At 36.8% G+C, this 23,515-nt stretch overlaps 1 protein-coding gene across 1 annotated transcript; it reads right to left on the bottom strand.

Moving 5' to 3' along the window:
• Window positions 1–1,932: 1,932 nt before the first annotated feature.
• On the bottom strand, window positions 1,933–15,020 carry LOC129276216 (trypsin-like). Its single transcript, XM_054912629.2, has 5 exons — window positions 14,666–15,020; window positions 12,516–12,708; window positions 8,210–8,457; window positions 5,076–5,224; window positions 1,933–4,377 (listed from the first exon to the last, which is right to left on the bottom strand). The coding sequence occupies exons 1-5, from the start codon at window positions 14,727–14,729 to the stop codon at window positions 4,213–4,215; spliced, it is 819 nt and encodes a 272-aa protein (XP_054768604.2). The 5' UTR covers window positions 14,730–15,020; the 3' UTR covers window positions 1,933–4,212.
• Between the last annotated feature and the right edge of the window lie 8,495 nt (window positions 15,021–23,515).

Below are 23,515 nucleotides of genomic sequence, written 5' to 3'. Positions count from 1 at the left end.
TAGGATTTTATGGATTTCAGAGTCGAGTAATCAAAATTCTTACAAAATTACACGTCCCCATTTAAATTGTAAATAATACTGTTGGGGCCTATAGGGACCATTTTGAATTATACAATACAACATTTATCTCATGCATGACAAAAGAAATGATATGTTTTGCTAGAAAACATGTTTTCAGACATTATTTTACTCGGTGATCACAATTACATGCATTTTTTAGTTCTTACTCTTGTGAAAATTAATTTCTCCAATCGCATTTTACATAATGTATAATGGGCCTATGGCGGCCATTTTGAATGTCAAAATACAGCATTTATCACATAAATTGCATTAATATTTCGTTAAAAATTGGGTCTATGGCGGCCATTTTGAATATCTAGAAACGATTTTTTTTTTTTTGTGTGTGTGTGTCAAAAATCGTTTTTTCAGAGAGTGTTTCTCTCCTGCAACGCAAATACATACATTTTATAACCAATGTGCGGGCAATTTTATGATTTTCATGGGTAATTTGCATATTTTGGCGGCCAGATTGGATTTTGCCAATTTGCGGGAAATGCTCAAGGTTACACGAGTGGCATCATTCAGATTCGTAATCAGCACCCTCGAATTGACAAGAAGCCATATAAAAAATATTGTATATATGAAAAAACAAGGTTTGGTCAATTTTCTATGGGGCCTATCCTGGACTATTAGAGAGATTTCCTAAATTGATAACAGTGCGGTCTGAAATACGGAGGGGGCACTGTCCGAACCATCTTCTCGTCGCTTTTTCACTGACCAAATGCAGTCAGTCAGCAAGCCCTGAAAAAGTAGATTTTTTATCCAAGTGATATTCATGACTAGAGGGTTTTTGCATTGTAAATGAGCTTGGTGCGGACGAAAACACCTCTTTTTATTCGGCCATTGCTGCTCTAAATATTGACCAAATTTCATGTTTTTGCTATCTTTATAAAAGAAGAAAAATCATTCTTTCAGTTCATGTGTCTGGATCTTTAAAAAGAATTTGTAACATAGGTGAAACGTTTGATCTAAAACATGAAACAAAATAATTATTTTCATGCAACAAAACTTGTTGTTTTTACACTTAATTTCTGGTTGGGCCCAAATAATTTTTGAATTATGATAAAGCTGAAGATCTAAGCTTTAATATGATATATTTTTATAAGAAGCGGTATCTTAGATGGGTCAGCAGCCAGCTTTCCATAGGCCAAGTACATTTAGCAGTTTGAAAACAAGAATACTGCGCTCTGATTGGTCATAGAGACCACAGACCAACGCAAATTCCAATGTTCCCACACTGGGCCTCTGCAAAGTCACACACACCATGTCGTAATCTCTTCAAATTACCCGCGCCTGTTGTTTTGAAAACACTATTCAACCAATCAGAACTCTGGATTTTATGCTACTCAGAAATTTCAGAAATCTCGTCTTGCATTTTGGTGGAAAAAGCTGGCTGCTGACCCATCTAAAAGGTGCCACATATCAAGAGTGACATTGTAAGAAAGTATAGAGTTTGAGCTCTCTGATGATATGAATAATGTTTGTGCCTAAAACACACAATTTTGCACAATTTGCAAGAGAAAAAAAAGAGGAAAATTCCATTTGAGGCATCTTTTCATGCATAAAATTCACTTATTTATCAAAATATTTTATTCAAAAGAAATGATCAGTATAAGAGTATTGTTTACTCTTTCATATGGTACAAAATAATCAATTTCACTCAAGGAAAAAGTGGTTAAATTCTTTGAGAAACAAAGTCTCACAATTTAGGAGATTTTCCAGGGACATAGATAAATTTTGCTCAATTGCTCATTAACACAGGGGCTTGCAGACTGACTGAAATGTCTCTCACCCAATCAGATGCAAATATTTCAGTAGCTTGTAACAGTGGTAGAAAAAATAATTTACAAAAGGCTTGGCGAAGCGTTCCTTCTGTTAAAGGGAAGTTCATCCTGACGATAATTCATTTTAATAGATTTCAAAAAATAAAAATAAAGAAAAATATTGGTAATGGTTTGATGAAAATCCATAAAAAAACGACTGAGTTGTGAATTTTTGAAAAATGTATTGTGATGTCACAGACGAGCAGCTCCTCCAGTATGTTGCGTGATATAAATTCCCCCAAAATTGAATTTTCTGGAAAAAAAAAAGAAGAAGATTTTTTATGTGCGCGGGATATATCATCAGCCACATCATATTTTCATAACCCCTTTCATGAGAAAATATTATTAATCCTCATGTTCCGTTAAAAAAATGAATTTACGGACTTATATACATGACATATGGAGTAGCTTTACGTGTATGACGTCCAAAATTAAATGCCTTAATTTCTCATATAGAACTTTCGTATTTTTTTGATGGATTTTCATCAAATATTCATCAATATTTTCATTAAAACCAAATAATTTTGAGTGTGAACTTCCAATTTAGCAAAAAACACATTTCAATCCTTGAGTCTCTCTTCCCTTTTGCACCATGAACTCATTCTAACTCTCTCTCTCTCTCTCTCACACACACACACACACACACACACACTCGTAATTATCTAAGGCTAATATTTACTCTACAGTGCGTCCCAGAAAAAACGAAACCGAGATTTATCGATGATTTTTTATAACTTAATCACAAATATAATAGACAAGTGACCTACCATTGTAAAGCGTAGAATCCCCTTTTTCATCTGAAATTACTTAATTTTTTTTTCATTCACGCATGAGTGAGCAAAAACAATTTGAAGAGGGGATACCAAAAAGTCACTTGGCGGGATGTATCTGGGTTTCATAAAGAAAACCACATTTTAAAAAAGTTCAATATCTGCCTTTTAAATTGATACCTAAATTACAGAAAATGGCCAAGAAATAACAAAGTTCTGGTTATTTGAAATAAAGCTTGAATTTCGATAATTTCATAAAATGAAGAGGTTTTACAGGCTAGCGTTCCGAGTCACTCGACACTCCGTTTTGTTGACGATCAGCCATGCATTAAGTCTTTTGTTAACCGTGCGATAGCTTCTGTGGGAAAACGGTGAAAACACATTTATTTAATGAAATTATGGAAATACAAGCATTGTTCGAGGGAACAGAACTCTTTTACTTCCTGACCATTTTCTGTGATTAAGGTATCAAATAAAAGAGCAGATATTGAACTTTTTAGGCATGTGATTTTCTTTTTGAAATTCAGATACCCCCCGCCAAATGAGTTTTTGGTATCCTTTCTTCAATTTTTTTTTGCTCACTCATGCGTGAATGAGGAATAATCTAAGTAATTTCAGATCTAAGCTTTACAATAGTAGGTCATTTATCTATTGTATTTGTGATTGAGTTATGATAAATCTCGGTTTCGTTTTTTGTTGGACGCATTGTATAATAAGATATACAAGACAAAATTTTGTTGCATGCAATGTCCTCCGTCTAGTATTTTATTACCTGTCATAATTCATCAGTATAATTTATTCAGAGATTCATAATAGTTACACCGACGTGACATATAAGCCCGGCCGGTTATGTGTGTTTCCCTTCCCCCTCTCACCATCATTGTGGCATGGAGGTACCCCCATCAACATACATTTATACTCTTCTACCGCTGGCGAAATGAAGACTGACAAGTTTGGAATGTCATGAAAATTAGCGCTACCTCGTCGGTAGAGGTGGAACCAGATACCAGATTCCCTCATTTACAATATCCTAATATTAGTTGTTATTTTGTGACCATTATAAATTTTGATTTCTACCTTCAAGTTGCTATATCAAGAGCTTGATGATGACAACCGAATATCATCACTATTCGTGATATCGATAGCTTTATTGACGTAAGAGTTCGATCATCCTACCGATCGAGGCAGACGATAGATCATTACTCTGTAAGTGACCGGGTCAGCGGTGTTCAAACCCCACCATCGGTGCTTACAGAGAACTACCGGTACATCAAGTTACACCCGTTGCCAGGTGCTATTAAACATATTCTTGGGTTAATTTAGCACTTTTCTGGGGGTAGTGTTAACAACTGAGGATGCGATCCTTGCTAAACACAAATTGGTCGTGTTCTACACACCGTACCAGTACTACGTGTAGGTTTTGTAGGATATTTTTACTAGGATCTTTAGGGCCACATCATCAATAATTCTCAAGATCTACCAAAAAGTTCTATTTTTACTGTACACTTGAATCAGTCTCGATTAACCCGGAGGAACTGTGATTATTATTCAATAGCGCCTTAATTAGAGGCCATGGTGTCAGCAATCCAATCCAAATAGTTGACGACATTGGTATAGACCCCGTAGTTACCCGCTTGGGCACATCCATATCCCCAGCTCACGACTCCAGCCAGTTCCCAATAACCGTCTCTATTTTGCACCACCATTGGTCCGCCGCTATCACCCTGTATGAAAGAATCGAAATGAATACAATTCTCATATATTTCTAAGCAACACACACAGAGATACATCCATCCGATCGTAAAAGGTTTGGCTCTAATTCAATTATTGCATTTGCTTATGTTTTCATTCAGTCCCACCAATAATTATTAAGAAATCGAATATATATATTTTTTAATTTCTTTGAAATTAATAAAAAACCATAGAAAACTTAAATGATGTGATATCATATAAATTAATGATAAATAACCATAGTGGTCTAAAACTGGTTGATGTAGAAAAGGAAGCATTCAGTTTTAAATTGAGGTGGTATGGATGGTAGGTAAACGATACAAATTTTGATTGGAAATTATTGATTTGTAGGCCAGACGGATCCAGCTTTCCCCATCAGCCACCAAAAACCGATATTTTTATTCTTGAAGGGGGAGGGGTACTCCTAAGGACTGAACTGATTTTAAAGTACACTTCACTGCAAATGAGACAACATGGTTCACAATGCCTAAATGAATAATGCGAGCGTGAAGCGCGAGCTTTAATTTTGTCCTGTATATTTTATTTAGACCTGAAAATCTAACAATATGAGGAATTTATCATGAACAAGGTGAGGGCTTGACTTCTTGGTGGTTGAACGACGGCCATTTCATTCCAGCCGATTCTGCTTGATTTCTAATAAATTTCACGGGGGCCCACTCAGTCCATTTACCTGGCACGAATCCTTTCCTCCTTCTGGGTATCCAGCACACACCATCTCAGCCGGGTAAAACTCGCTCCCGTAAGAAGCCGTGCAAACTGCATCTGAGACGATCGGCACTCCTACCTGATTAAGAAACGTGGTAGTGCTTCCGCCTGAACCTATAATCATGATAAATGTCATTGACAATTAGTTGTATCTGCTGCCAACTGCAAACAGAAATTACTCTCCCAGATTGCTTCGAATTTAATTACCAAATCATAAAAGCTAAGTTTACAGCTCCTCTCCAAACTTTAAGAATTTGAATTAAAACCAGATTCGGTTGTAACTACAGTGAACAACCAAAGATTGGATTCATTTTTGTTCCTTTAAGGTAAAGAAGAAAATCATTTTCAAATCTATTGAGATGTAAAATTTAATGCTTAGTTTTAACAGTTAACTTTGAAGTTAATCCTTGGGATGAATATGAATTCAATGTTCTTCGGTCAGTATTAACAGCCGATCTCGATTTAAGTTTTTAATTCTTTTTAATTCATGAAATTTACATGATTGAGAGGGTTTACGCTCTAAACTTAGATATGATTATTTACATTGACGTCACCATCCGAAAGAAGTGACCAAGGCTCGAACTTCAAACCTCTGCATGATATATATTGAAAAATATTCAGAAAGTTATATCATATTTACCCCTCTCTTTTTCCTATTCTTTCCTTTACTCTTTTTTCATTGGTCGTGATTTTTCTTGGGGGTGGGGGCAAGAGCCCCCCCCCCCTCCCCATCTGTACGCCACTGATAGTATGATTAAAATGATTCTAAAACTATGGTTATAAATTTGACCATAAATCGTATCCTATAAGGTAACTCTACATGGGGGGAAGCCAAAACAGGAGAGGGGTGGTCCTTACTAAAGTCTAACGGGTTTAATTACATCTTAGCTTTATTCTTACAAACAAGTTAAGGTAGATCTACCTCATAAGGAGGCAGATTCGTAAAGCTTTCGTTAGTTAAGAGTGACTTTCAGAATGACTGGTGAACCTGCATGCAGGGCCAAATATATACCGCACCGAGGTCCGCAAGACCGTGTGCGGTATTTTATACCATGTTTATTTACCATTATAGTGGAATATATGGGTTTTTTAGAAATTAATTTGTTGTCATGGCAACGACCAAACACTTTATTGACATATTTCGTAACAAGCATATTCGTGTTCAGCACCCTCAAAATTGGGGAAATGGAAAAAAGTTCAGATTCTTACAGAATTTTTGAAAAACGACTAGGAGCTGTGTACTCTTATAATGTGACCGGGCAGGTACAGTTGCCCGGTTTGTCGGCGCGCGATTTGCCAGGAGACAGCGCTCGAGCTTTATAGCCCGTATTCTGAAGTTAGGTTTAACTTAGACCATGGAGAGAAAGGGGATTTCCCCCTAATCAGCCTCGTATATGGTTACACTTCGTAATTCCGAAGGTTCTTTATTCCGAAGGTTCGTAATTCCGAAACACGTAAATTGCCTATACCTCGATGTTCGTTAATCCGAAAACGTAAAAGGGTTCGTTAATCCGAACATTTGTGGCGTTATTCCGAAGGTTCGTTGTTCCGAAGATTCGATAATCCGAAAACGAAATAAGGTTCGATGTTCCGAAGGTTCGTTAATCCGAAAACGAAATAAGGTTTGTTGTTCCGAAGGTTCGTTAATCCGAAAACGAAATAAGGTTCGTTGTTCCGAAGGTTCGTTAGTTCGAAAACGAAATAAGGTTCGTTAATCATTTAGTTTTCGGACTAACGAACCTTCGGAATTACGAACCTCACTTTGTTTTCGGACTAACGAACCTTCGGAATTACGAACCTCATTTCGTTTTCGGACTAACGAACCTTCGGAATTACGAACCTTCGGAAATACGAACCTTCGGAATAACGAACCTTCGGAATATCCGAACCTTTGGAATAACGAAGCTTCGGAATTACGAAGCTTCGGAATTACGAATGTATGCGTCGTACATGACTATTCAAATAATTCGCTGGGAAGTCAAGCTGACTTTCCAGCGAATGTGCTTTTATGAAATGCAAAGTTGCTAGCATAGCAAGTAAAAACTGCTATTCTACCAGAGTTGCTATGATAGCAACTCTTTATGAAATGGGCCCCAGGTCTGCACATTTAAAGGTGCAAAGTTGAACCTATTTTCTTAGTGTGTATGTACAAAGCAAGTGGAGCGCCTCTGGCAGTCTCGCCTGCATTACGCAATTCAATAAAACAGCAGTGCTGACTTTGAAAATAACTATATTCATTCACTAAAAACAACATTCATTATGATAACATAAATTATGTTCATTGAACCTAAATAGCATTTGACCTTGATCGTATGACTAGCTAAGAATTGTGCAAGACGATCAGTGATACTTGATTGCCCTTATGTCCACATTTCATGAACTAGATCCATAAACTTTTAAAGCTATGATGGAAATTAATACCCCCAACACAGCCAAAGTTCGTTGACCTTGTTCATGTGGCCTGAAACTCACGCAGGATGTTCACTGATGCTTGATTACTCTTATGTCCAAGTTTCATGAACTAGATCTATATACTTTAAGAGTTATGACATTAAAAAAATTAACATTGGTTAAGATTTCGTTTTGATTTCCCCACATATGTTCATATTGACCCTAAATGACCTTTAGACCAGGGCCCCGTCTTACAAAGAGTTGCGATTGATACCACCAATCGCAACTATGGAAAGCCAGCAACGTCAACATCTAAAATTACATGTTTGTTCAAAATATTTTCTAGAAATGATGTATATTTAATACATTCACTGTTTTCTTGACAGTTCAGTATGCTTCTCTTTGTTTTCAAAGGATATTGAGCAAATCTCCTAAAGAAAAATTATGACATTGATGGATTTACATAATTATACTTGGGATTGATCGGATCAATCGTGACTCTTTGTAAGACAGGGCCCAGACCGCTGTCAAGACAGGTTTGTTGAAGCCCCGGCCTGCATCCTTACCCTAGCCGCGGCCTCGACAAGAGGCTAGCTCAAAGTATCCTATATATTGCCTATTAAAATTCGTGGATATACATAAATAATATGGCCCCATCACTTCAGACAGGCTCTATTTAAATAAGCACGAAATAAGAAAAGTACGTACTAGTGGTTCCCCAACCAGTGACATAGGCCATACTGCCATCCTGGGGTCTCTCGTTAACAAGGCAAGCTGGACTGATTGTATCACTGAAGGTGATAGGTTGGCTGAGCTTGATGAGTGCTATATCGTTTGTGAATTTAGTTCCCGAGTAGTCTTCATGAACGATGATGGTCTCTGCAGTGACTGTGTAGTCTCTGTCCGTTAATTTGTTGTGTGCTCCTAATACAAACGAGTAGTCCGCCGGCTTAGGCCTGAAAAGAAAACGCATACAAAATGACGAATTTTTATTTCCAGTTACTCGCTCAGTCTAGTCTGAGGGGCGGCGATCCGGGAGGGGGGGGGGGGGGGGCAGGGGGCTCAGTGCCCCCACTTTTGAGCACTAAAACATGTTCCTTTTTACCAAAGAAGAATGTCAATTTTTACAAAGTTGTTCTGCCCCTTTCACCCTGACAAAAACTTTATAGTAAAAATAACTGAAGAAATGTTAAAAATATTGATGAAAGTTTGAGGAACATCCATCAGAGATTTTTTGAAAATTATTAGAGTTTTATTTTTTATGAGTGACGTCATGAGCGAGCAGCTTAATTCCCATGTATCGTGAATTGAAATAAAAATTAAAGAAATGTCATTTTCTAAAGAAAAAGTGAAAATGTTTTTGATTGTACCTTCAGTACCTACAAACATCTTTGTGGACACCCGATCATGGAAGAAGAAATATTGGGTCATCATGAACCACTAAAAAATTAAAAAGTGTATGCATTTTGTATTATGCCTACATATAGGGAAGCTGCTCGTATATGACGTTACAAATAAAAAAAACTTAATATTCTAATATCTTTCTTAATCTTTGATGGATTTTCACCAAACCTTCGCCAATATTGTTCATGTTTTTCTATTTTTCCAACATTTCTTTAAAGTGGTAATTTTTACTTTAAGACCGATCTTGTCATGCCCGATCATGTTTTCCTTTAGCATCCTGTCGCCTTCGGCAGGTGCATCTTTTAATTGCAAAATCCATTTCGAATTGTGTTCATTGACCCCCCCTTTTTTTATTGATCTCTTTTTTCGTATTGAAATTTCTCTTCTGCAGTGTGCCCCTTTTCACCTCTGATCAAGTGCCCCGTTCCCCATTTGAATTTGCTCTTATTTACTTCTGATAAAACTGCCCCCATTTGTCTCGCCCACCTGAGGTGAAGGCGAGACTAAAGGCCACCGCACACCTTACAACTGTTCGCGATCCGATTTCGGAACAAATTGCATTTTGCTCATTTTCTGAAAATGTGAATGGAACATATCGTTTTATTTGAGGTTTGAATTAATTAAAAAAATACTAATATAACCATTTTGAAAGATTGCAAGCCTTTATTTCGGAGTAAAGGCCAAATCAGTTTCAATCGTTGCCAATCGTACGACTGCTATGACGTCATTACGACTAGATTTTAAATTCGCTTTTATTCTAAGAAGGATGACAGCATAGTTACAGATTTCAACATAGGTATTTGTACCATGCTTTAGAACATTACACAGTAAGATATTCCAAGTCTCAATGTTAGCATCAAATTCTACTACATTTTATTCTGAAATCGGGTCGCAGACCAATCGTAAGGTGTTCGGTCGCCTTAAGGGATTCAAATGTCGTCCGTCCGTCATCCGTCCGTCACAAACATAACTCTGCAACCGTACGTCACTTTCACCCAAACTTGGGTTGTCGATGTACTTAGGCGACCTGCATGTGATGCTGCAGGCTGAGGTCACATGGTACGGTCAAATGTCATTTTGAGATCACATTACAGTTTATGTGCAAGACTTTCTTATGACACATAACTCCTCAACCGTAAGTCACTTTTCACCCTAACTTGGATGGTAGATGTACTTAAGAGACCTGCATGTTATTGTACAGTCGGAGGTCACATGGTAAGGTCCAAGGTCACTTTGAGGTCAACGTTAAAGTCTACATTCAAGACTCTCTTTTGACACATAACTCTCCAACCGTAAGTGTTAATCACTTTTCACCCAAACTTGGGTTGTAGATGTACTTAGGAGACCCGCATGTTATGGTGCATCCGGAGGTCACATGGCAAGGTCAAAGGTCATTTTGAGGTCAACGTTAAAGTTTACGTGCAAGAATAAAACATAACTCTGCACAAAACTCTGCAACCGTAAGTCACTTTTTATCCAAACTTGGGTTGTAGATGTACTTATAATCTGGGTTTTAATTGAGCAAGGTGCCACTCGGAGAAGGCGAAATGTCCATACGGTGCTTCTAAACCAGTTCTTTACGCTGAATATGAATATATGAAGTAAATGGCTGTATCCTGAAAATTAATCTGTGAGGGCGCTTTTTTCAAAGGCCGCCATATTTTTCAGGAAATTTGAATTTTCGTACATAGATTTTGACACAAACATTCAATTGCCACAAAATTAGCGTCATATGAAAGATAGATAATTTGTTGTTTTTAGTTATTAAAAGGCACGTATACAGAGAAGACACGACTGTGTGTATTCTATTTAACGAACATATTTCGCCTAAAGAGGGCATTTGGTCCCTCACCTTACAGTGCCATCGGGGAGGCAAAATATGGACCCTCATCATCCTATTCCCTGATAACATGGCCCTATTATGTTCTCTTTAAGCAATAAAAAATATCTTTCGTGAGGGAATTTTCTGACGCTGATTTTCTCTTCAAGAAACAAAATCATTTCAAGGGAAATAATTTTCTATACCATTTTAACAGGCCCTAGCTACTACAAAAATTCAGAGTTGTAGTCAGAACCAGAATAGACGACGAGGGAAGTTCTACGACTACATATTTCAAACTTTTTTTAAACCACTCGCTGGCTACGCTCTCTCGCAGAATGTATAGCTACATGTATTGTATATATGATTTGTTTTTAATAATAAGAAATCTGCTTCAAAAAGGGTACATTACCACAAAACAGTACACAAAGCTACTTCAGGCAAAACGTATAATGTAATGCAGTGGCGTAATGAGCCAACATTTTTTTTTTTTTTGGGGGGGGGGGCTAGATATGGTGTATCGTGTTAAGTTTAAAAAAGGAAAGACATATTTATTACAAAATCCAATTTTGTGATAGATTTGGAAATAACATTTAGAAAATAATATATCGCACCCTTCTCGTTTTTGTTTTCTTGGTCGTGAAAAGTGTTTGTGGACAAGAGCCCCCCATCTGTACGACACTGACCATAAATATATATGAATATAAAATCATAGAGTGTACATATGCATTAGATAATACAAAATATGACTGGAATCATAATAATAGCAAATTGCTTGTAAAGAATTGCCCAAGAACATGAAGAAGACATTAGTAACAAAATTTGCATTAAACAACTTGAAAATAAAAAAAAAAGAGGCAAACTTCATCTGCATACAAATGCACAAACACACTCACACTCTCATGCACTAAACCCTGATGTTAGATTTTTCATTGAATAGACCCTATATAGCTTTTTAACACGAGCAATCTGATATTAGAGAAATTGGGAGCTGATTCCACTTAGTGAGGAAAAAAGTCTATTTCAGGTGACTTTTTTATTGCCCTAAGATTTAGATTTCGCGCGGTGAGAAGTCGACCAAACATCTGAACTTATGGAAAAGTCATCACAAGTACACTCCCAGCTTATAGAATTTCATGAAAAATTATTCATTTAAAGGTCAAGTCCACCTTGTTGATGTTGATTTGAATAAATAGAGAAAAATGAAACTAGCATAACGCTGAAAATTTTATCAAAATCGGATGTAAAATAAATAAAAAGTTTTGACATTTTGAAGTTTTGCTAATTTTTCACAAATCAGTGATATGCACAATCCAGTGACATGCGAATGAGACAGCCGATGATGTCCCTTACACACTATTTCTTTATTTTTTTTACTAGGTGAATTATACAATATTTCATTTTTTTTAACGGATTTGAAAATAAGGACCAACTTGACTAAAACGTAAGTATTAAACAATGCTAATTCCACATGTTCAGAGAGGAGTTAGTTGCTGTTACACTTGATAATGAGGAGAAAATAAGAATATTTCATATTTCATATAATAAAATACAAAACGAGTAGTGAGTGGATGACGTCATCAATCTCCTCATTTGCAGATCGAACATGATGTGCATATATAACTGTTTTGTGATATCAAGCAAAACTTTAAAATGTCATAACTTTCTCATTTTACATCCGATTTTGATGAAATTTTCAGCGTTGTGCTTGATGGATTTTCTCTTTTAAAGTCAGTATGCATATATTATTGAACCTCGTAATGGAGTCGAGAATGCAAGCCTCGAACTTACCTTCTACCAAAGCAATGTCCCGCGCAGACGATCCATTGATCATCAATAATGGAGGCGCCACACATATGAGCCCCATTCCTATTAAGGACCAGTGTCTGCCAAGGCCAGCTGTGTGGAGAAGCCACTGTACCCCCTACTATAAGCGATGATATATCCTTTGGAGGATAATATGGGTTTCCACACTCAGTGGTCGCTGGAAATAAAATATAAAAAACAATATTGTTGTTGTTGTTGATAGTAATATTAATGATGATGATAATAATAGTAACAACAACAACAAATACAATAATAATGATAATCATTATTATTATAATACTAATAATAAAAATAGGCCTAATATTGTAATTTACCCAGGGTATTGTTCCCCCACCTGGCCCAGCTTAACATGATGATTTTATTATTATGATGGTGACGATGATAATAATAATAATATCAATAACGATAATAATAATTTTGATGATGACGATAAATAATAAAACTATATTGATGATGGTATAGTCGAGACTAAAATCGAATCCGTGCAGACACTTTCAAGATCGATGTGTGTGACTGAGAAAATAATCATGCACTAAATCTCTTGGACAAATTAATATATTGTAGGTTTTTCAGTCACTTTATATTTCACTTTTTAAAGCACTGAAGAATGATTTTCGGCAGTTCGGGTGCGATCTTTTTTTTAAATTATTGTTATGATTATTAATTTTTTCTTACATCACATATAACATGTCACCGACACAGGTAACAATACCTTAGAACTCAGATTTGTGTTTTTGTCAAAGCAAAGTTAGCCTATTCCTTGATAATAGTAATGATGATAATGATACTACTATAGTCTACTACTACTACAATTACTTCTACTAATACTACTACGACTACTACTAATACTACTAATACTACTGCTACACTGCTTCTTTTACTGTACTTATATTGCTGTAATTATTTCAATCACTACTTCTGATGAAAGTAATTAGATTAACAGGATTATTAACAAAACCCATGAATTCCACGGATGGCTGTGGTAAGAGAACTGAACCAAATTAAACTTTATTCAACTTTATATTGTTCATGGCATGAAAATATTCAGGGTCATTTTTTTTAAGACCCAAACGAACAAAGATAAAGCAAATAAAACGGGAAAATCTAATACTCGGTTATTTTCCTGGCTTAGGCAATTGATAGAATTACTGTCAATGACCCTGTCTGACAAAAAGTTGCAATAGATGAAATCATTAACTACTTAGTAATCAATAGCTGACACAGGAAACATAAAAAGGAAGTGTGCACCGTACATTTTTTTCATCGTTTTACGAAAAGAGGCGCAACAATTCGATCAAAATAATGATGTATGGCTAATACGATATGTAAAAATACCAGGCCCAAGGCGTATAGGCTGGGGTGCACCCTCTCGCTGAGGCAGAGGAGTTCCGACACTGTCAAACGAAACAAGAGTATTTTGTACCCGTTCTTCTGCTTTAAACAGCTGATTTTCCCAATTTTATTTCCACCTCCCCAAGATGTGCACCTCCCCATGCTCAAAACAGCCTACGCACTTGCTTGCCGGTAGTGACGTTATCGGCTTTCCATAGTTGAGCCACTTAAGGCATGATCTTATACATCGAACCAGGTTTTTAAAACAGGGTTGACATAGTGCCTACAGCCTACTGCTTCTGCAAGTGAAATAATCTTATTATAAGCTGAATATTTGGAACAACTTTCCAGACAATATTAAGTCATGTTCAACAATATACTCATTTAAAGCTATACTATTAAAAGAAAAACAATCGAATCGTAATTATGCATCCCCCTCTTTAAGTTAATTATTCAACTGCCCTTTACTTCACCCGCACCTGCACCTGCATTGCACCCACTTGATCAATGAAGAAAGAAATGTTTGTACCATTTTACATAGCCGCAATCATTTTCAAGCTTATCCGCTCACGATGGCGGTCTCCTGCATTCGTTTAAACTGTTATTTTCTTTTAATTGAATGTTGCTTCTTGTTGATATTTATTTTTCATTGCTTTATTATGACTATTGCTTTATTGTTTTGTAAAACATAAATGTATCACCCAGATGTTATGTTGCATATTTATCTTGAATGCAGAAATAAAATAAAATCAATCAATCAATATGTGATTATAGTGCCTTACCTTCCGGTATGATCATAGCCTGGATGGCGCCCAAAGCGCAGGCGAGTACGAAGAATCTCAGCATGATGAAGAGTTGATGTCCGATGAACAACTTGAAGAAAGAAGTCCCTTGAATGGAGACAGGACTGAATCGGTGTTCTACTTAACCATTTTTCTTCCGGAAAGGGTTAGTGAAATTGCTTGGGAGTTAAGGGTCTAAGACCCTCCTTTTCACTTCCACCATTGGCTTTCTGCCTTTGCATTTTTTTTTCTTATCTTATATTGTTTACCTATTGAGTGAGATGCCACGTTGATGATTATATACCCCTACATCCGCAGTGACCGACCACGCCCTATGCAATGGTATCTTCAAATGAACAAATAAAGTAATCAATCATTTCGTCGCGAGAATACTATTTTGAGGTGTTTTTATGCAGTCAGATGGGCAGGTACCCATGGTATTCCAAAGTAGAATTAAGACATATTATCATCTATTCATCACGATAGGACTACCGACTGAAAGTTCGCTCAACTCGACACACTTGTATCTTCCGCGTGACATTGTGAAAGGGGTGTGACAGCTGATTTCTCTAACGAAGGATTTCATCATCAATTAGGAAAATAGAGTCTTCGTTTCAATTTCAATTCATTTTATTAATAATTCATAAAATGCAAAGCAGATATATACAATAAAATGTGTATGGGAATCACAACAAAAGCCTATGGCTTGCTAAACAGTGATCCCCTTATATACGAAACATACATTATGACATGGTAAATCAAGAACTTTCGTTCCATCTTTCTGTTTAACCAATTAATCAATTGCCATGCACTTTTTGCATACTTCATAAACCAGGCATTACCATGGTGTAGTTCTACCAACGTCCTCAACGGCCCAAAATAAATAGTTTTTTCTCAGTCTGTATAGCCATTGGTGTGACGGTACAACAGAATGGTCAGTTGAAAGAAAATCCATTTTGAAACAAAATTATCACAAAATTATCTGTTGATGAATTTTATGAATTATCAATTATTTTTTTTAAGTTGACGGATCATTGGAAATCAATAATGCTCATCTTACTAGCTTCATCTGATATCAGGATCAACTACTGAATTATCGAATACACAAAGTCATGAAGAAATTGATATGGCCTTTATGAGTAATGTTTAACTAAATATGTACTGTAAACAACAACACATTATACCATTAATGGTCAGTTCTTAGAGACGCCGCATAATACTATATAAATAGTGCATATATTGACCGAGCGAGCAGTTCAGAAGGAATTTTTTTAAGGAAAAGTATTTAAAATGAATCGCAAATATTCTGGAGGAAAAGAATAAGACAGTTCGTTCGATTCACCCCAAGTGCATTTGATTGACATATGAAATGTGATTACGTGAGTAATAATTGTCACAGATTGCTTTACTATGTTTCTCTTTGAACGAAAATTTCTCATGTACTTCGTATCCGAATTGTTTGTCTATCTATGATAGTAATCTTCGGAGAGAAGATGGTAAATATTTTGTAATACAATGGTGAATATTCCTGGCTCCCATACTTGAGCACCTGGGTTCGTGGGTTCGAACCTCGATGCAATCTTTCCCCAAAGCAATTTTTGCACCCCGGATGATGTTGAACCGGTCCTATGGGGAGCGTTGTGGCCCAGTGGATTAGTCTTCTGACTTTGAAACAGAGGGTCGTAGGTTCGAATCCCAGCCATGGCATAATTTCCTTCAGCAAGAAATTCATCCACATTGTGCTGCACTCAACCCAGGTGAGGTGAATGGGTACCTGGCAGGAATTGATTCCTTGAAATCCGTGTGCGCTGTAATCTTAGTAATTACGGCTGCCAAGCTACAGCTGGGGTAATAATATCCAGGTCATTTGGAAGCGCATAGAGACATTATTTATAATGTGATATGCGTTATACAAAATTGTTTTTTATTATTATTATTATTATTATTATGGGAGTTGATAATGTCTTTTTCCTGGCCTCCAATGGGAGTTGATAATTTCAAGAAGAACGTTATTGTCAGCATGATCAGCATTAATAACATATATGCTGAAGTCGATTTAAAGGGAAATAAAACCTTTGGAACAAGTAGGCTTGTGTCGAAACAGAAAAATCTAAGATTAAGAACAAAGAGAGTTTGAGAAAAATCGGACAAACAATGAGAAAGTTATGAGCATTTGAATATTGCAATCACTAATGCTATGGAGATCCTCCCATTGGCAATGCGACAAGGATGTGTGATGTCACATGTGAACAACTTTCCCTTTGATGGACTATAAAATACCCTCAAAATGTCTCTTTTTGCTTTTTGTTATGGTGATACAAACTCTTTATCCATGATGTATTCTTTAAAAATCTGTATTACATGCCCTCCTATAGAAAGAACACATGATCTACTGATAGATGTGATAAAAGAGGCAATTTAAGTAAAATATATACTAAAGTAATGGGGAGAGTTGTTCACAAGTGACATCACACATCTTTGTCGCATTGCCAATTTGAGGATCGCCATAGCATTAGTGATCGCAATATTCAAATGCTCATAACTTTCTCATTATTTGTCCGATATTTCTCAAACTTTCGTTGATCTGTTTCTTTAATTTTCTGTTTTCACACAAGCTATCTTGTTCCAAAGGTTTCATTCTCCTTTAAAGAAAACATCCCCCATATAGTTAGATAATACTGTACACCATGATAATTTCATCATGTTATGTTGATCATTGCCTTGCATAGCATAATCTAGACCAATGCACTGCTGGCTCACACCTTATTATACCCACGTGACATCGACATGTTATTAGTTTCGTGCTTTATCCCACATGAAACTATCTTTTGAGGAATGCATTTGGTAATGAGCTGAGCTGTCATCACAAAAAAGAGAAGGGGATTTTTTTATACTTTACTCGTTTTACGAACATTGCCTCTGTTGGAGAAACCATTGCCGTACGCAGAATTTTTTTCCGGGGGGGGGGGGCAAGATGCATAATCTTTTTCGAATAATTTTGAGAGCGAAAGAGCGAAGCAATCGAGCTTCTTGTGGGGGGGGGGGGGGATTTTGCATTTTCGAAAGTGAAATTAAAGTAGAACTATATTGAAAATCGTAAAAATGGAGAATCATATATCAAATTAAAGGAGAAAATAAGGAGAACACGATGGTGTAAATCATTTATCATGGAGACCGATGGAACTCAGTTAATTGATAGTTTAAAGTTCTCTCTCTGAATGCTTCAAACACGCAGAATTACGTCCGCGAAATTGGGGATTTTTTATGACGTCACTTTCTGTACGAGAGGCGTGATTGGCTCTCCAACGTGAAGCTCCACTTGCATGCAAAACATGTTGCGAGGGTACGTTTTCTCTACATTGTCACTGAATACTTCGATCCCGAAATGAAAGAAAACCCAGAATTTTATCTAGATTTGGATTTTCAAATTGATGATTATGAAGATGAAGAGAATGATGATGAAGTTTCTAGCTCTAGAAAAACAAAGTGACGTGGATAGAGGTATACATTTAGGGGAATTACGCCGGTGATTATGAGTCGGACAATTCAACTTGCATGCCGATTCGCTACCAACACATGCAGCTGATAGCTGCACCGCGGGTCAAATCCATGAAAATGAATTCCATCACGACCACATCCAGACAGAGTCTCTTTCTTCTATCAACATCATAATGAGAATGAAAATAATGATATAACTGTACTTACAAACAAGTGAATATATCCGAACCTAGGCTGAAGGTAAATCAACTCAAGGAATAACAGCAGACGATATGCACCGACGATGAATTTCACGTGGCTGGGAGATTGTCACTCGTTCTGTTAGATAAAATTTCTATCTCATTATTTTGACTAAATTACGAAACTCGGAGAATTAGTATTCTACATAAAAAATTAAGTAACACCTGGTACTATATTTTTTGAATTACGATAAAACCTTTTTGAAGCAAAGAAAATGAGGTGAATTAAAATTAGATATAAAAGATCATCCGCCTAGCTCGCATTCGATTGTAAACAATCAGCAAGGCGAGCACATAGAGTTGGCTATGGGCGAGCAAGCCACTGAACTGAAAATACGTATTTTCAGTTCAGTGGAGCAAGCTGGCCATGTGCTTTTGATTGTTTGTTTACAATCGCATGCGGCTAAGTGGGTGATCCTTTATATCTTATTTTAATTTACCTCAATTTCTTTGCTTTAAAAATATTTTATCGTAATTCAAAAATTAGTACCAGGTGTTACTTAATTTTTATGTAGAATACTAATTCTCCGAGTTTCGTAATTTAGTCAAAATAATGAGATATACATTTTATCTAACAGAACGAGTGACAATCTATTCCAGCCACGTGAAATTCATCGTCGGTGCATATCGTCTGCTGCTATTCCTTGAGTTGATTTACCTTCAGCCTAGGTTCGGATATATTCACTTATTTGTAAGTACAGTTATTGTATTATTTTCCTTCTCATTATGTTGTTGATAGAGGAAAGAGACTCTGTCTGGATGTGGTCATGGGGTCATGCTGCATGGAATTCATTTTCATGGATTTGACCCGCGGTGCAGCTAGCAGCTGCATGCGTTGGTAGCGAATCGGCTTGCAAGTTGAATTGTCCTACTCATTACCGGCGTAATTCCCTTAATTTACCACCATCCACGTCACTTTGTTTTTCTAGAGTTAGAAACTTTATCATCATTCTCTTCATCTGCATAATCATCAATTTGAAAATCCAAATCTAGATAAACTTCTGGGTTTTCTTTCATTTCATGATCGAAGTATTCAGTGTCAGTGTGGAGAAAACGTACCCTCGCAACAGGTTTTGCATGCAAGTGGAGCTTGACGTGGGAGAGCCAATCACGCCTCTCGTACAGACAGTGACGTCATCAAATTCGAGTCAATTCAGAGACCGATGCGAGGCATATTTCGGAGAGGCATTTTAGCGCTTTTTAATTGGCGATTTCCACCTTATGTATTATTTTCGTTATTTTTGAATGACCTAATGGTAATCCTCACATCATTACCTCTCCACTGATATATAATAAGGCCATATTCATAATCAATATATTTCTCCTTTAAAGGATTTCGTGCATACTTTTGGTGAATTTTATGAAAATTTTCAGTAAGAAAAAGAAAGAAGAAGGAGGAGAGGAAGAAGATGGAAAGAAGAAGGAGGGAAGAAGAAGAAGTTGAAGAAGAGGAGAAAGAAGAAGAGGAGGAAGGAAGGAAGGAAGAAAGAATAAGAACGTTAAAGAATGGAAGAAAAAAGAAAAAGAGGAAGAGGGGGAGAATAAAGAAGGAAGGGTGGAAGCAGAGGAAGAGGAGGAAGAAGCAAGAAAGGATAGAAGAGGAGAAAGAAAATATGAGGAAGCAAGGATGGAAGAAGAAGGTGCAGGAGGAGAAGAGGAAAGAGAAGAAGAAAACGAAGGAAGAAAGAGGAGGAAGAGGAGAAAGAAGCAGAGAAGGAAGGAAGAAGTAGAAAGAAGAAGAAGGGAGAATAATGGAAGAAGAAATAGAAGAAAGAAGAAGAACTTGCATATGCACGCTCTCTCCCTCTCACATCTCTGGTATACGCACACATAATACAGTATGTAGCTACATGCACACTACTCTCGAACTCTCTCCATGAAGGCTCTATCATAATCCAGGAGCAAGGACCTGAAAAATGAGTTCGTACAACCCAAACCACAGAAAGGTTTGATACCATAGGTAGTTAGTATGGACCCTCTAGATAACTGCTAGGTAGGTAGTAGTCTCAAATTGTGGTATCACTTTTTTTTTTTACTACCGTTGAATATAATGAGCAATGTAAAATAGCTAAAGATGAAAAAAATCAACAACTTTTAAGGGGAAGGTAAAATGTAACTTGCCATATCTCCGCTTATATTTGTAATGAATACGTCATTCATGTATCAAAATTTTGCTGGGTGACGGCCCTCACGTTACAGCAACATTCAAAAGTGAAATTGAGATATCGAACCTTCAAAATAGGAATACACTAATGGCCAGTGTCCATTTCCATCTCAAGTAGATGTGAAAACATTGAGACGATAAATTGCTTTTGTGTTTAAATATGTGGCGCCCTATAAAACTATACTTGGATTAAATATGCCTTATTCATCACAAAATGAAGATTTTTTAACATTTTCAGATATGTTCTACTAGCCTGCGGGCTATAATTTTTATTTTTGTAGTGCCGTTATGTTTGGATCCAACGCTGCTTAAATCAATTAGAATTACTTTTTACTGGCGATATAATCTGATCCAAACTTAATTCATTACCGATGGCGTAGGACCCTGCCCTCAAAAATTAAAATGACGGGGCCAGACATTGAGTTTGGGGCAAAATGTCTAAGGAATTGTGCGCGACCGAAGCGATTGAGCCAAATGGGGGCCTCAATGGGGGCTCCAAAATGGCAGATTTCCCCATAAATAGGCAAATACGAAAAAGGGGTGTGTAACTTTGGCAGGCCCCAGAGGGGATAGGCTTCGATGTCCCAGCACTTCTTTATATGTAGCTGATAGAGAAAAACCTACTATTTTGTCCCTAAGTGATTTCATGACACTAAAAGTGGCTTTACTACATAGCAAAATTGTTCTTTTTGCCCTATGGGGCCTCAAAATGGCAGATTTTTACATAAATAGACAAAATACTGAAAATGGCTGGGTGACTTTGGCAGCCCCCTGAGCGGGAAGGTTGCCAGCACCTCTTTATTTATAACAGAAAGATAAGAGTTTACTCCTTTGTCTTTCAGTGGTTTCAAATGAATAAAAGAGGGTTTACTACATAGTACAAATGCTATCTGCCTCAATAGGGACTTCAAAATGGCAAATTTCCAAGAAACTTCGGAAAAGGATGGGGTGTCTTTGGCAAATGAACCCTTTAAGATAATTTACTATTTAAAGAAATTAGAAATAAATTGAGTTTGAAGAAAGAAAATGGAATATGGTTGGGATCAGATTATATCCCTAGTGAACAAGAAATGCTAATTGATTCATGCAGCGTTGGATATCAAACTAACGGCACTACAAGATTGTGAAAAGTAGCCCATGTATGGTAGTAAGTACATATCTGAAATGTTTAAAAATATTGCCAAAATCTTCATTTTGTTTTAATAACGCATTTTAGTCCCACTGTAGTTATATAGAGCGCCTTATGTTTAACAACACAAAATCACTTTATCGTATCAATGTTTTCATATCTACTTGAGATGGAGGTGGATATTGGCCATGAGTGTATTCTTATTTTGCCTCTTTTTTATTTGTTGACCGAATTTCAAAATGCTTCTTCTTCGTCATTTCAAGTCTGATTACAATTCTATTTGATTTATATGTTAGCATTAGGTAGGAGATTCAAAACTTCTACACAGAAGTTTGAAACTCATGAAATATGGTAATTTATGCGCATTTTTTGAAATTCATAAAAAATGCTTCTCCTTCGTTATTTGTTGACCAATTTTAATTTTTTTGTTGTTGCTTCTTTTGGTAGCACTTCATGAGGTTCATCAAATTTCTACACAGAGTTAAGCAATTTTGACTAGAAAATTATTTATGCTAATTTATATAAAATGTATTCATAGATCACAAAAAATGCTTCTTATATGTCATTTCTTGATCAATTTCAATTCTGTTTCCTCGATTTATGTCACCAATATAATTCACTACAGTGTCAACTGAGCTGAAATTAAAATTGTGTTAGATTTCGTTGCGAGATGCCTGATGAGCTCCACATCATTGATGTGCTAGTTTGCTATTTTACATCGCTCTTTAAATTTGACTGTAGAAGAAAAGTGATTCCACAATTTGAGACTACTACTTCCTTAGCAGTAATCTAAAGGGTCCATACTACGTACCCCCCTATGGTGTCAAACATTTTCTGTGGTGTGGGTTGCACGACTTCCTTAAATGAGGCTTCTATGAGATTTTGCTCCCGGACTATCACAACTCTATAGACACACATCAACAATCTTACGCTCAAATAGGATAGCTTTTTTCTGTTTACCTCCATGGGGATTCCAATCGTTCTGGTTCGTCACTCCCCCATCACACACATTCCCACACCCTCTCTATATCTCTCTCACACACACACCCACACCCTCTCTGTCACACACACACCGCACCCTCTCTCTCTCACACTCACACACACACACACACACCCTCTCTTCCATTCATATACACAGATCCATGGATTTCACATTGATTTATGTTTACCTCTCATTCTAACCCTGTGTGAGGGTGTGTGTGCGCGCGTATGTGTGTATTTGTGTGAAATAGGGGGAGGTAGAACGACGAACTAGATGATGAATGGAAAATCCATTGAGGTATAAGGATAAATACTTCAGCGTGCGCATGTGGATGTGTTAATGCATGGGCATGTAACGGTATATTTTGGTAAATTACGAAAGTTAACCAGTAAGTTATCACAATGTGTCGTAACATGCTTGAGAAGACCTCGAATCCCTGATAATTAAGTACAAATTCTATGGGAAAGTTTTCTCTACCACTTCCTCATCAAATTACCATTTCAAAATTTACAGTCTTGGTGGCCTCATTTTTAAAGCAGCTGTAACTTTCTTATTGCTTTTCCGATTTTTTCTTCTTCAAACTTTCACCATTCTGCATGTTTTATTATTTTCCCCCTCGCTTACACACCATTTTATGGTCAAGGTTGGATTACCCCTTTCATTTTTATATTTTTTGAATATTTTAAAAAAGAAAGGTTTGGTTATGTACCGCGTGATTGAGTTTCTGTCACCAACCCTAACATGCTTACACTTTTATCTGAATATCCGATGGGTGGGGGGGGGGGGGCACACACTCATACGATGTGAATGCCATGCTTGTCCCAGTAGGGTCCATGCT

This window comes from Lytechinus pictus, chromosome 14, assembly GCF_037042905.1.
Source record: "Lytechinus pictus isolate F3 Inbred chromosome 14, Lp3.0, whole genome shotgun sequence".
In the NCBI taxonomy this organism is placed as follows: Eukaryota; Metazoa; Echinodermata; class Echinoidea; order Temnopleuroida; family Toxopneustidae; genus Lytechinus; species Lytechinus pictus.
This window is presented reverse-complemented; position numbering and strand designations above follow the sequence as displayed.

Excerpts from the sequence above, each read along its gene's own strand:
- LOC129276216 (XM_054912629.2), bottom strand. The coding sequence starts at position 14,729 with ATGCTGAGATTCTTCGTACTCGCCTGCGCTTTGGGCGCCATCCAGGCT. Across the intron at positions 8,458-12,515 it reads GGACATTGCTTTGGTAGAAG|GCCTAAGCCGGCGGACTACT; the intron begins GTAAGTTCGAGG and ends TTTTCTTTTCAG. Across the intron at positions 5,225-8,209 it reads CACTGGTTGGGGAACCACTA|GTTCAGGCGGAAGCACTACC; the intron begins GTACGTACTTTT and ends TCATGATTATAG.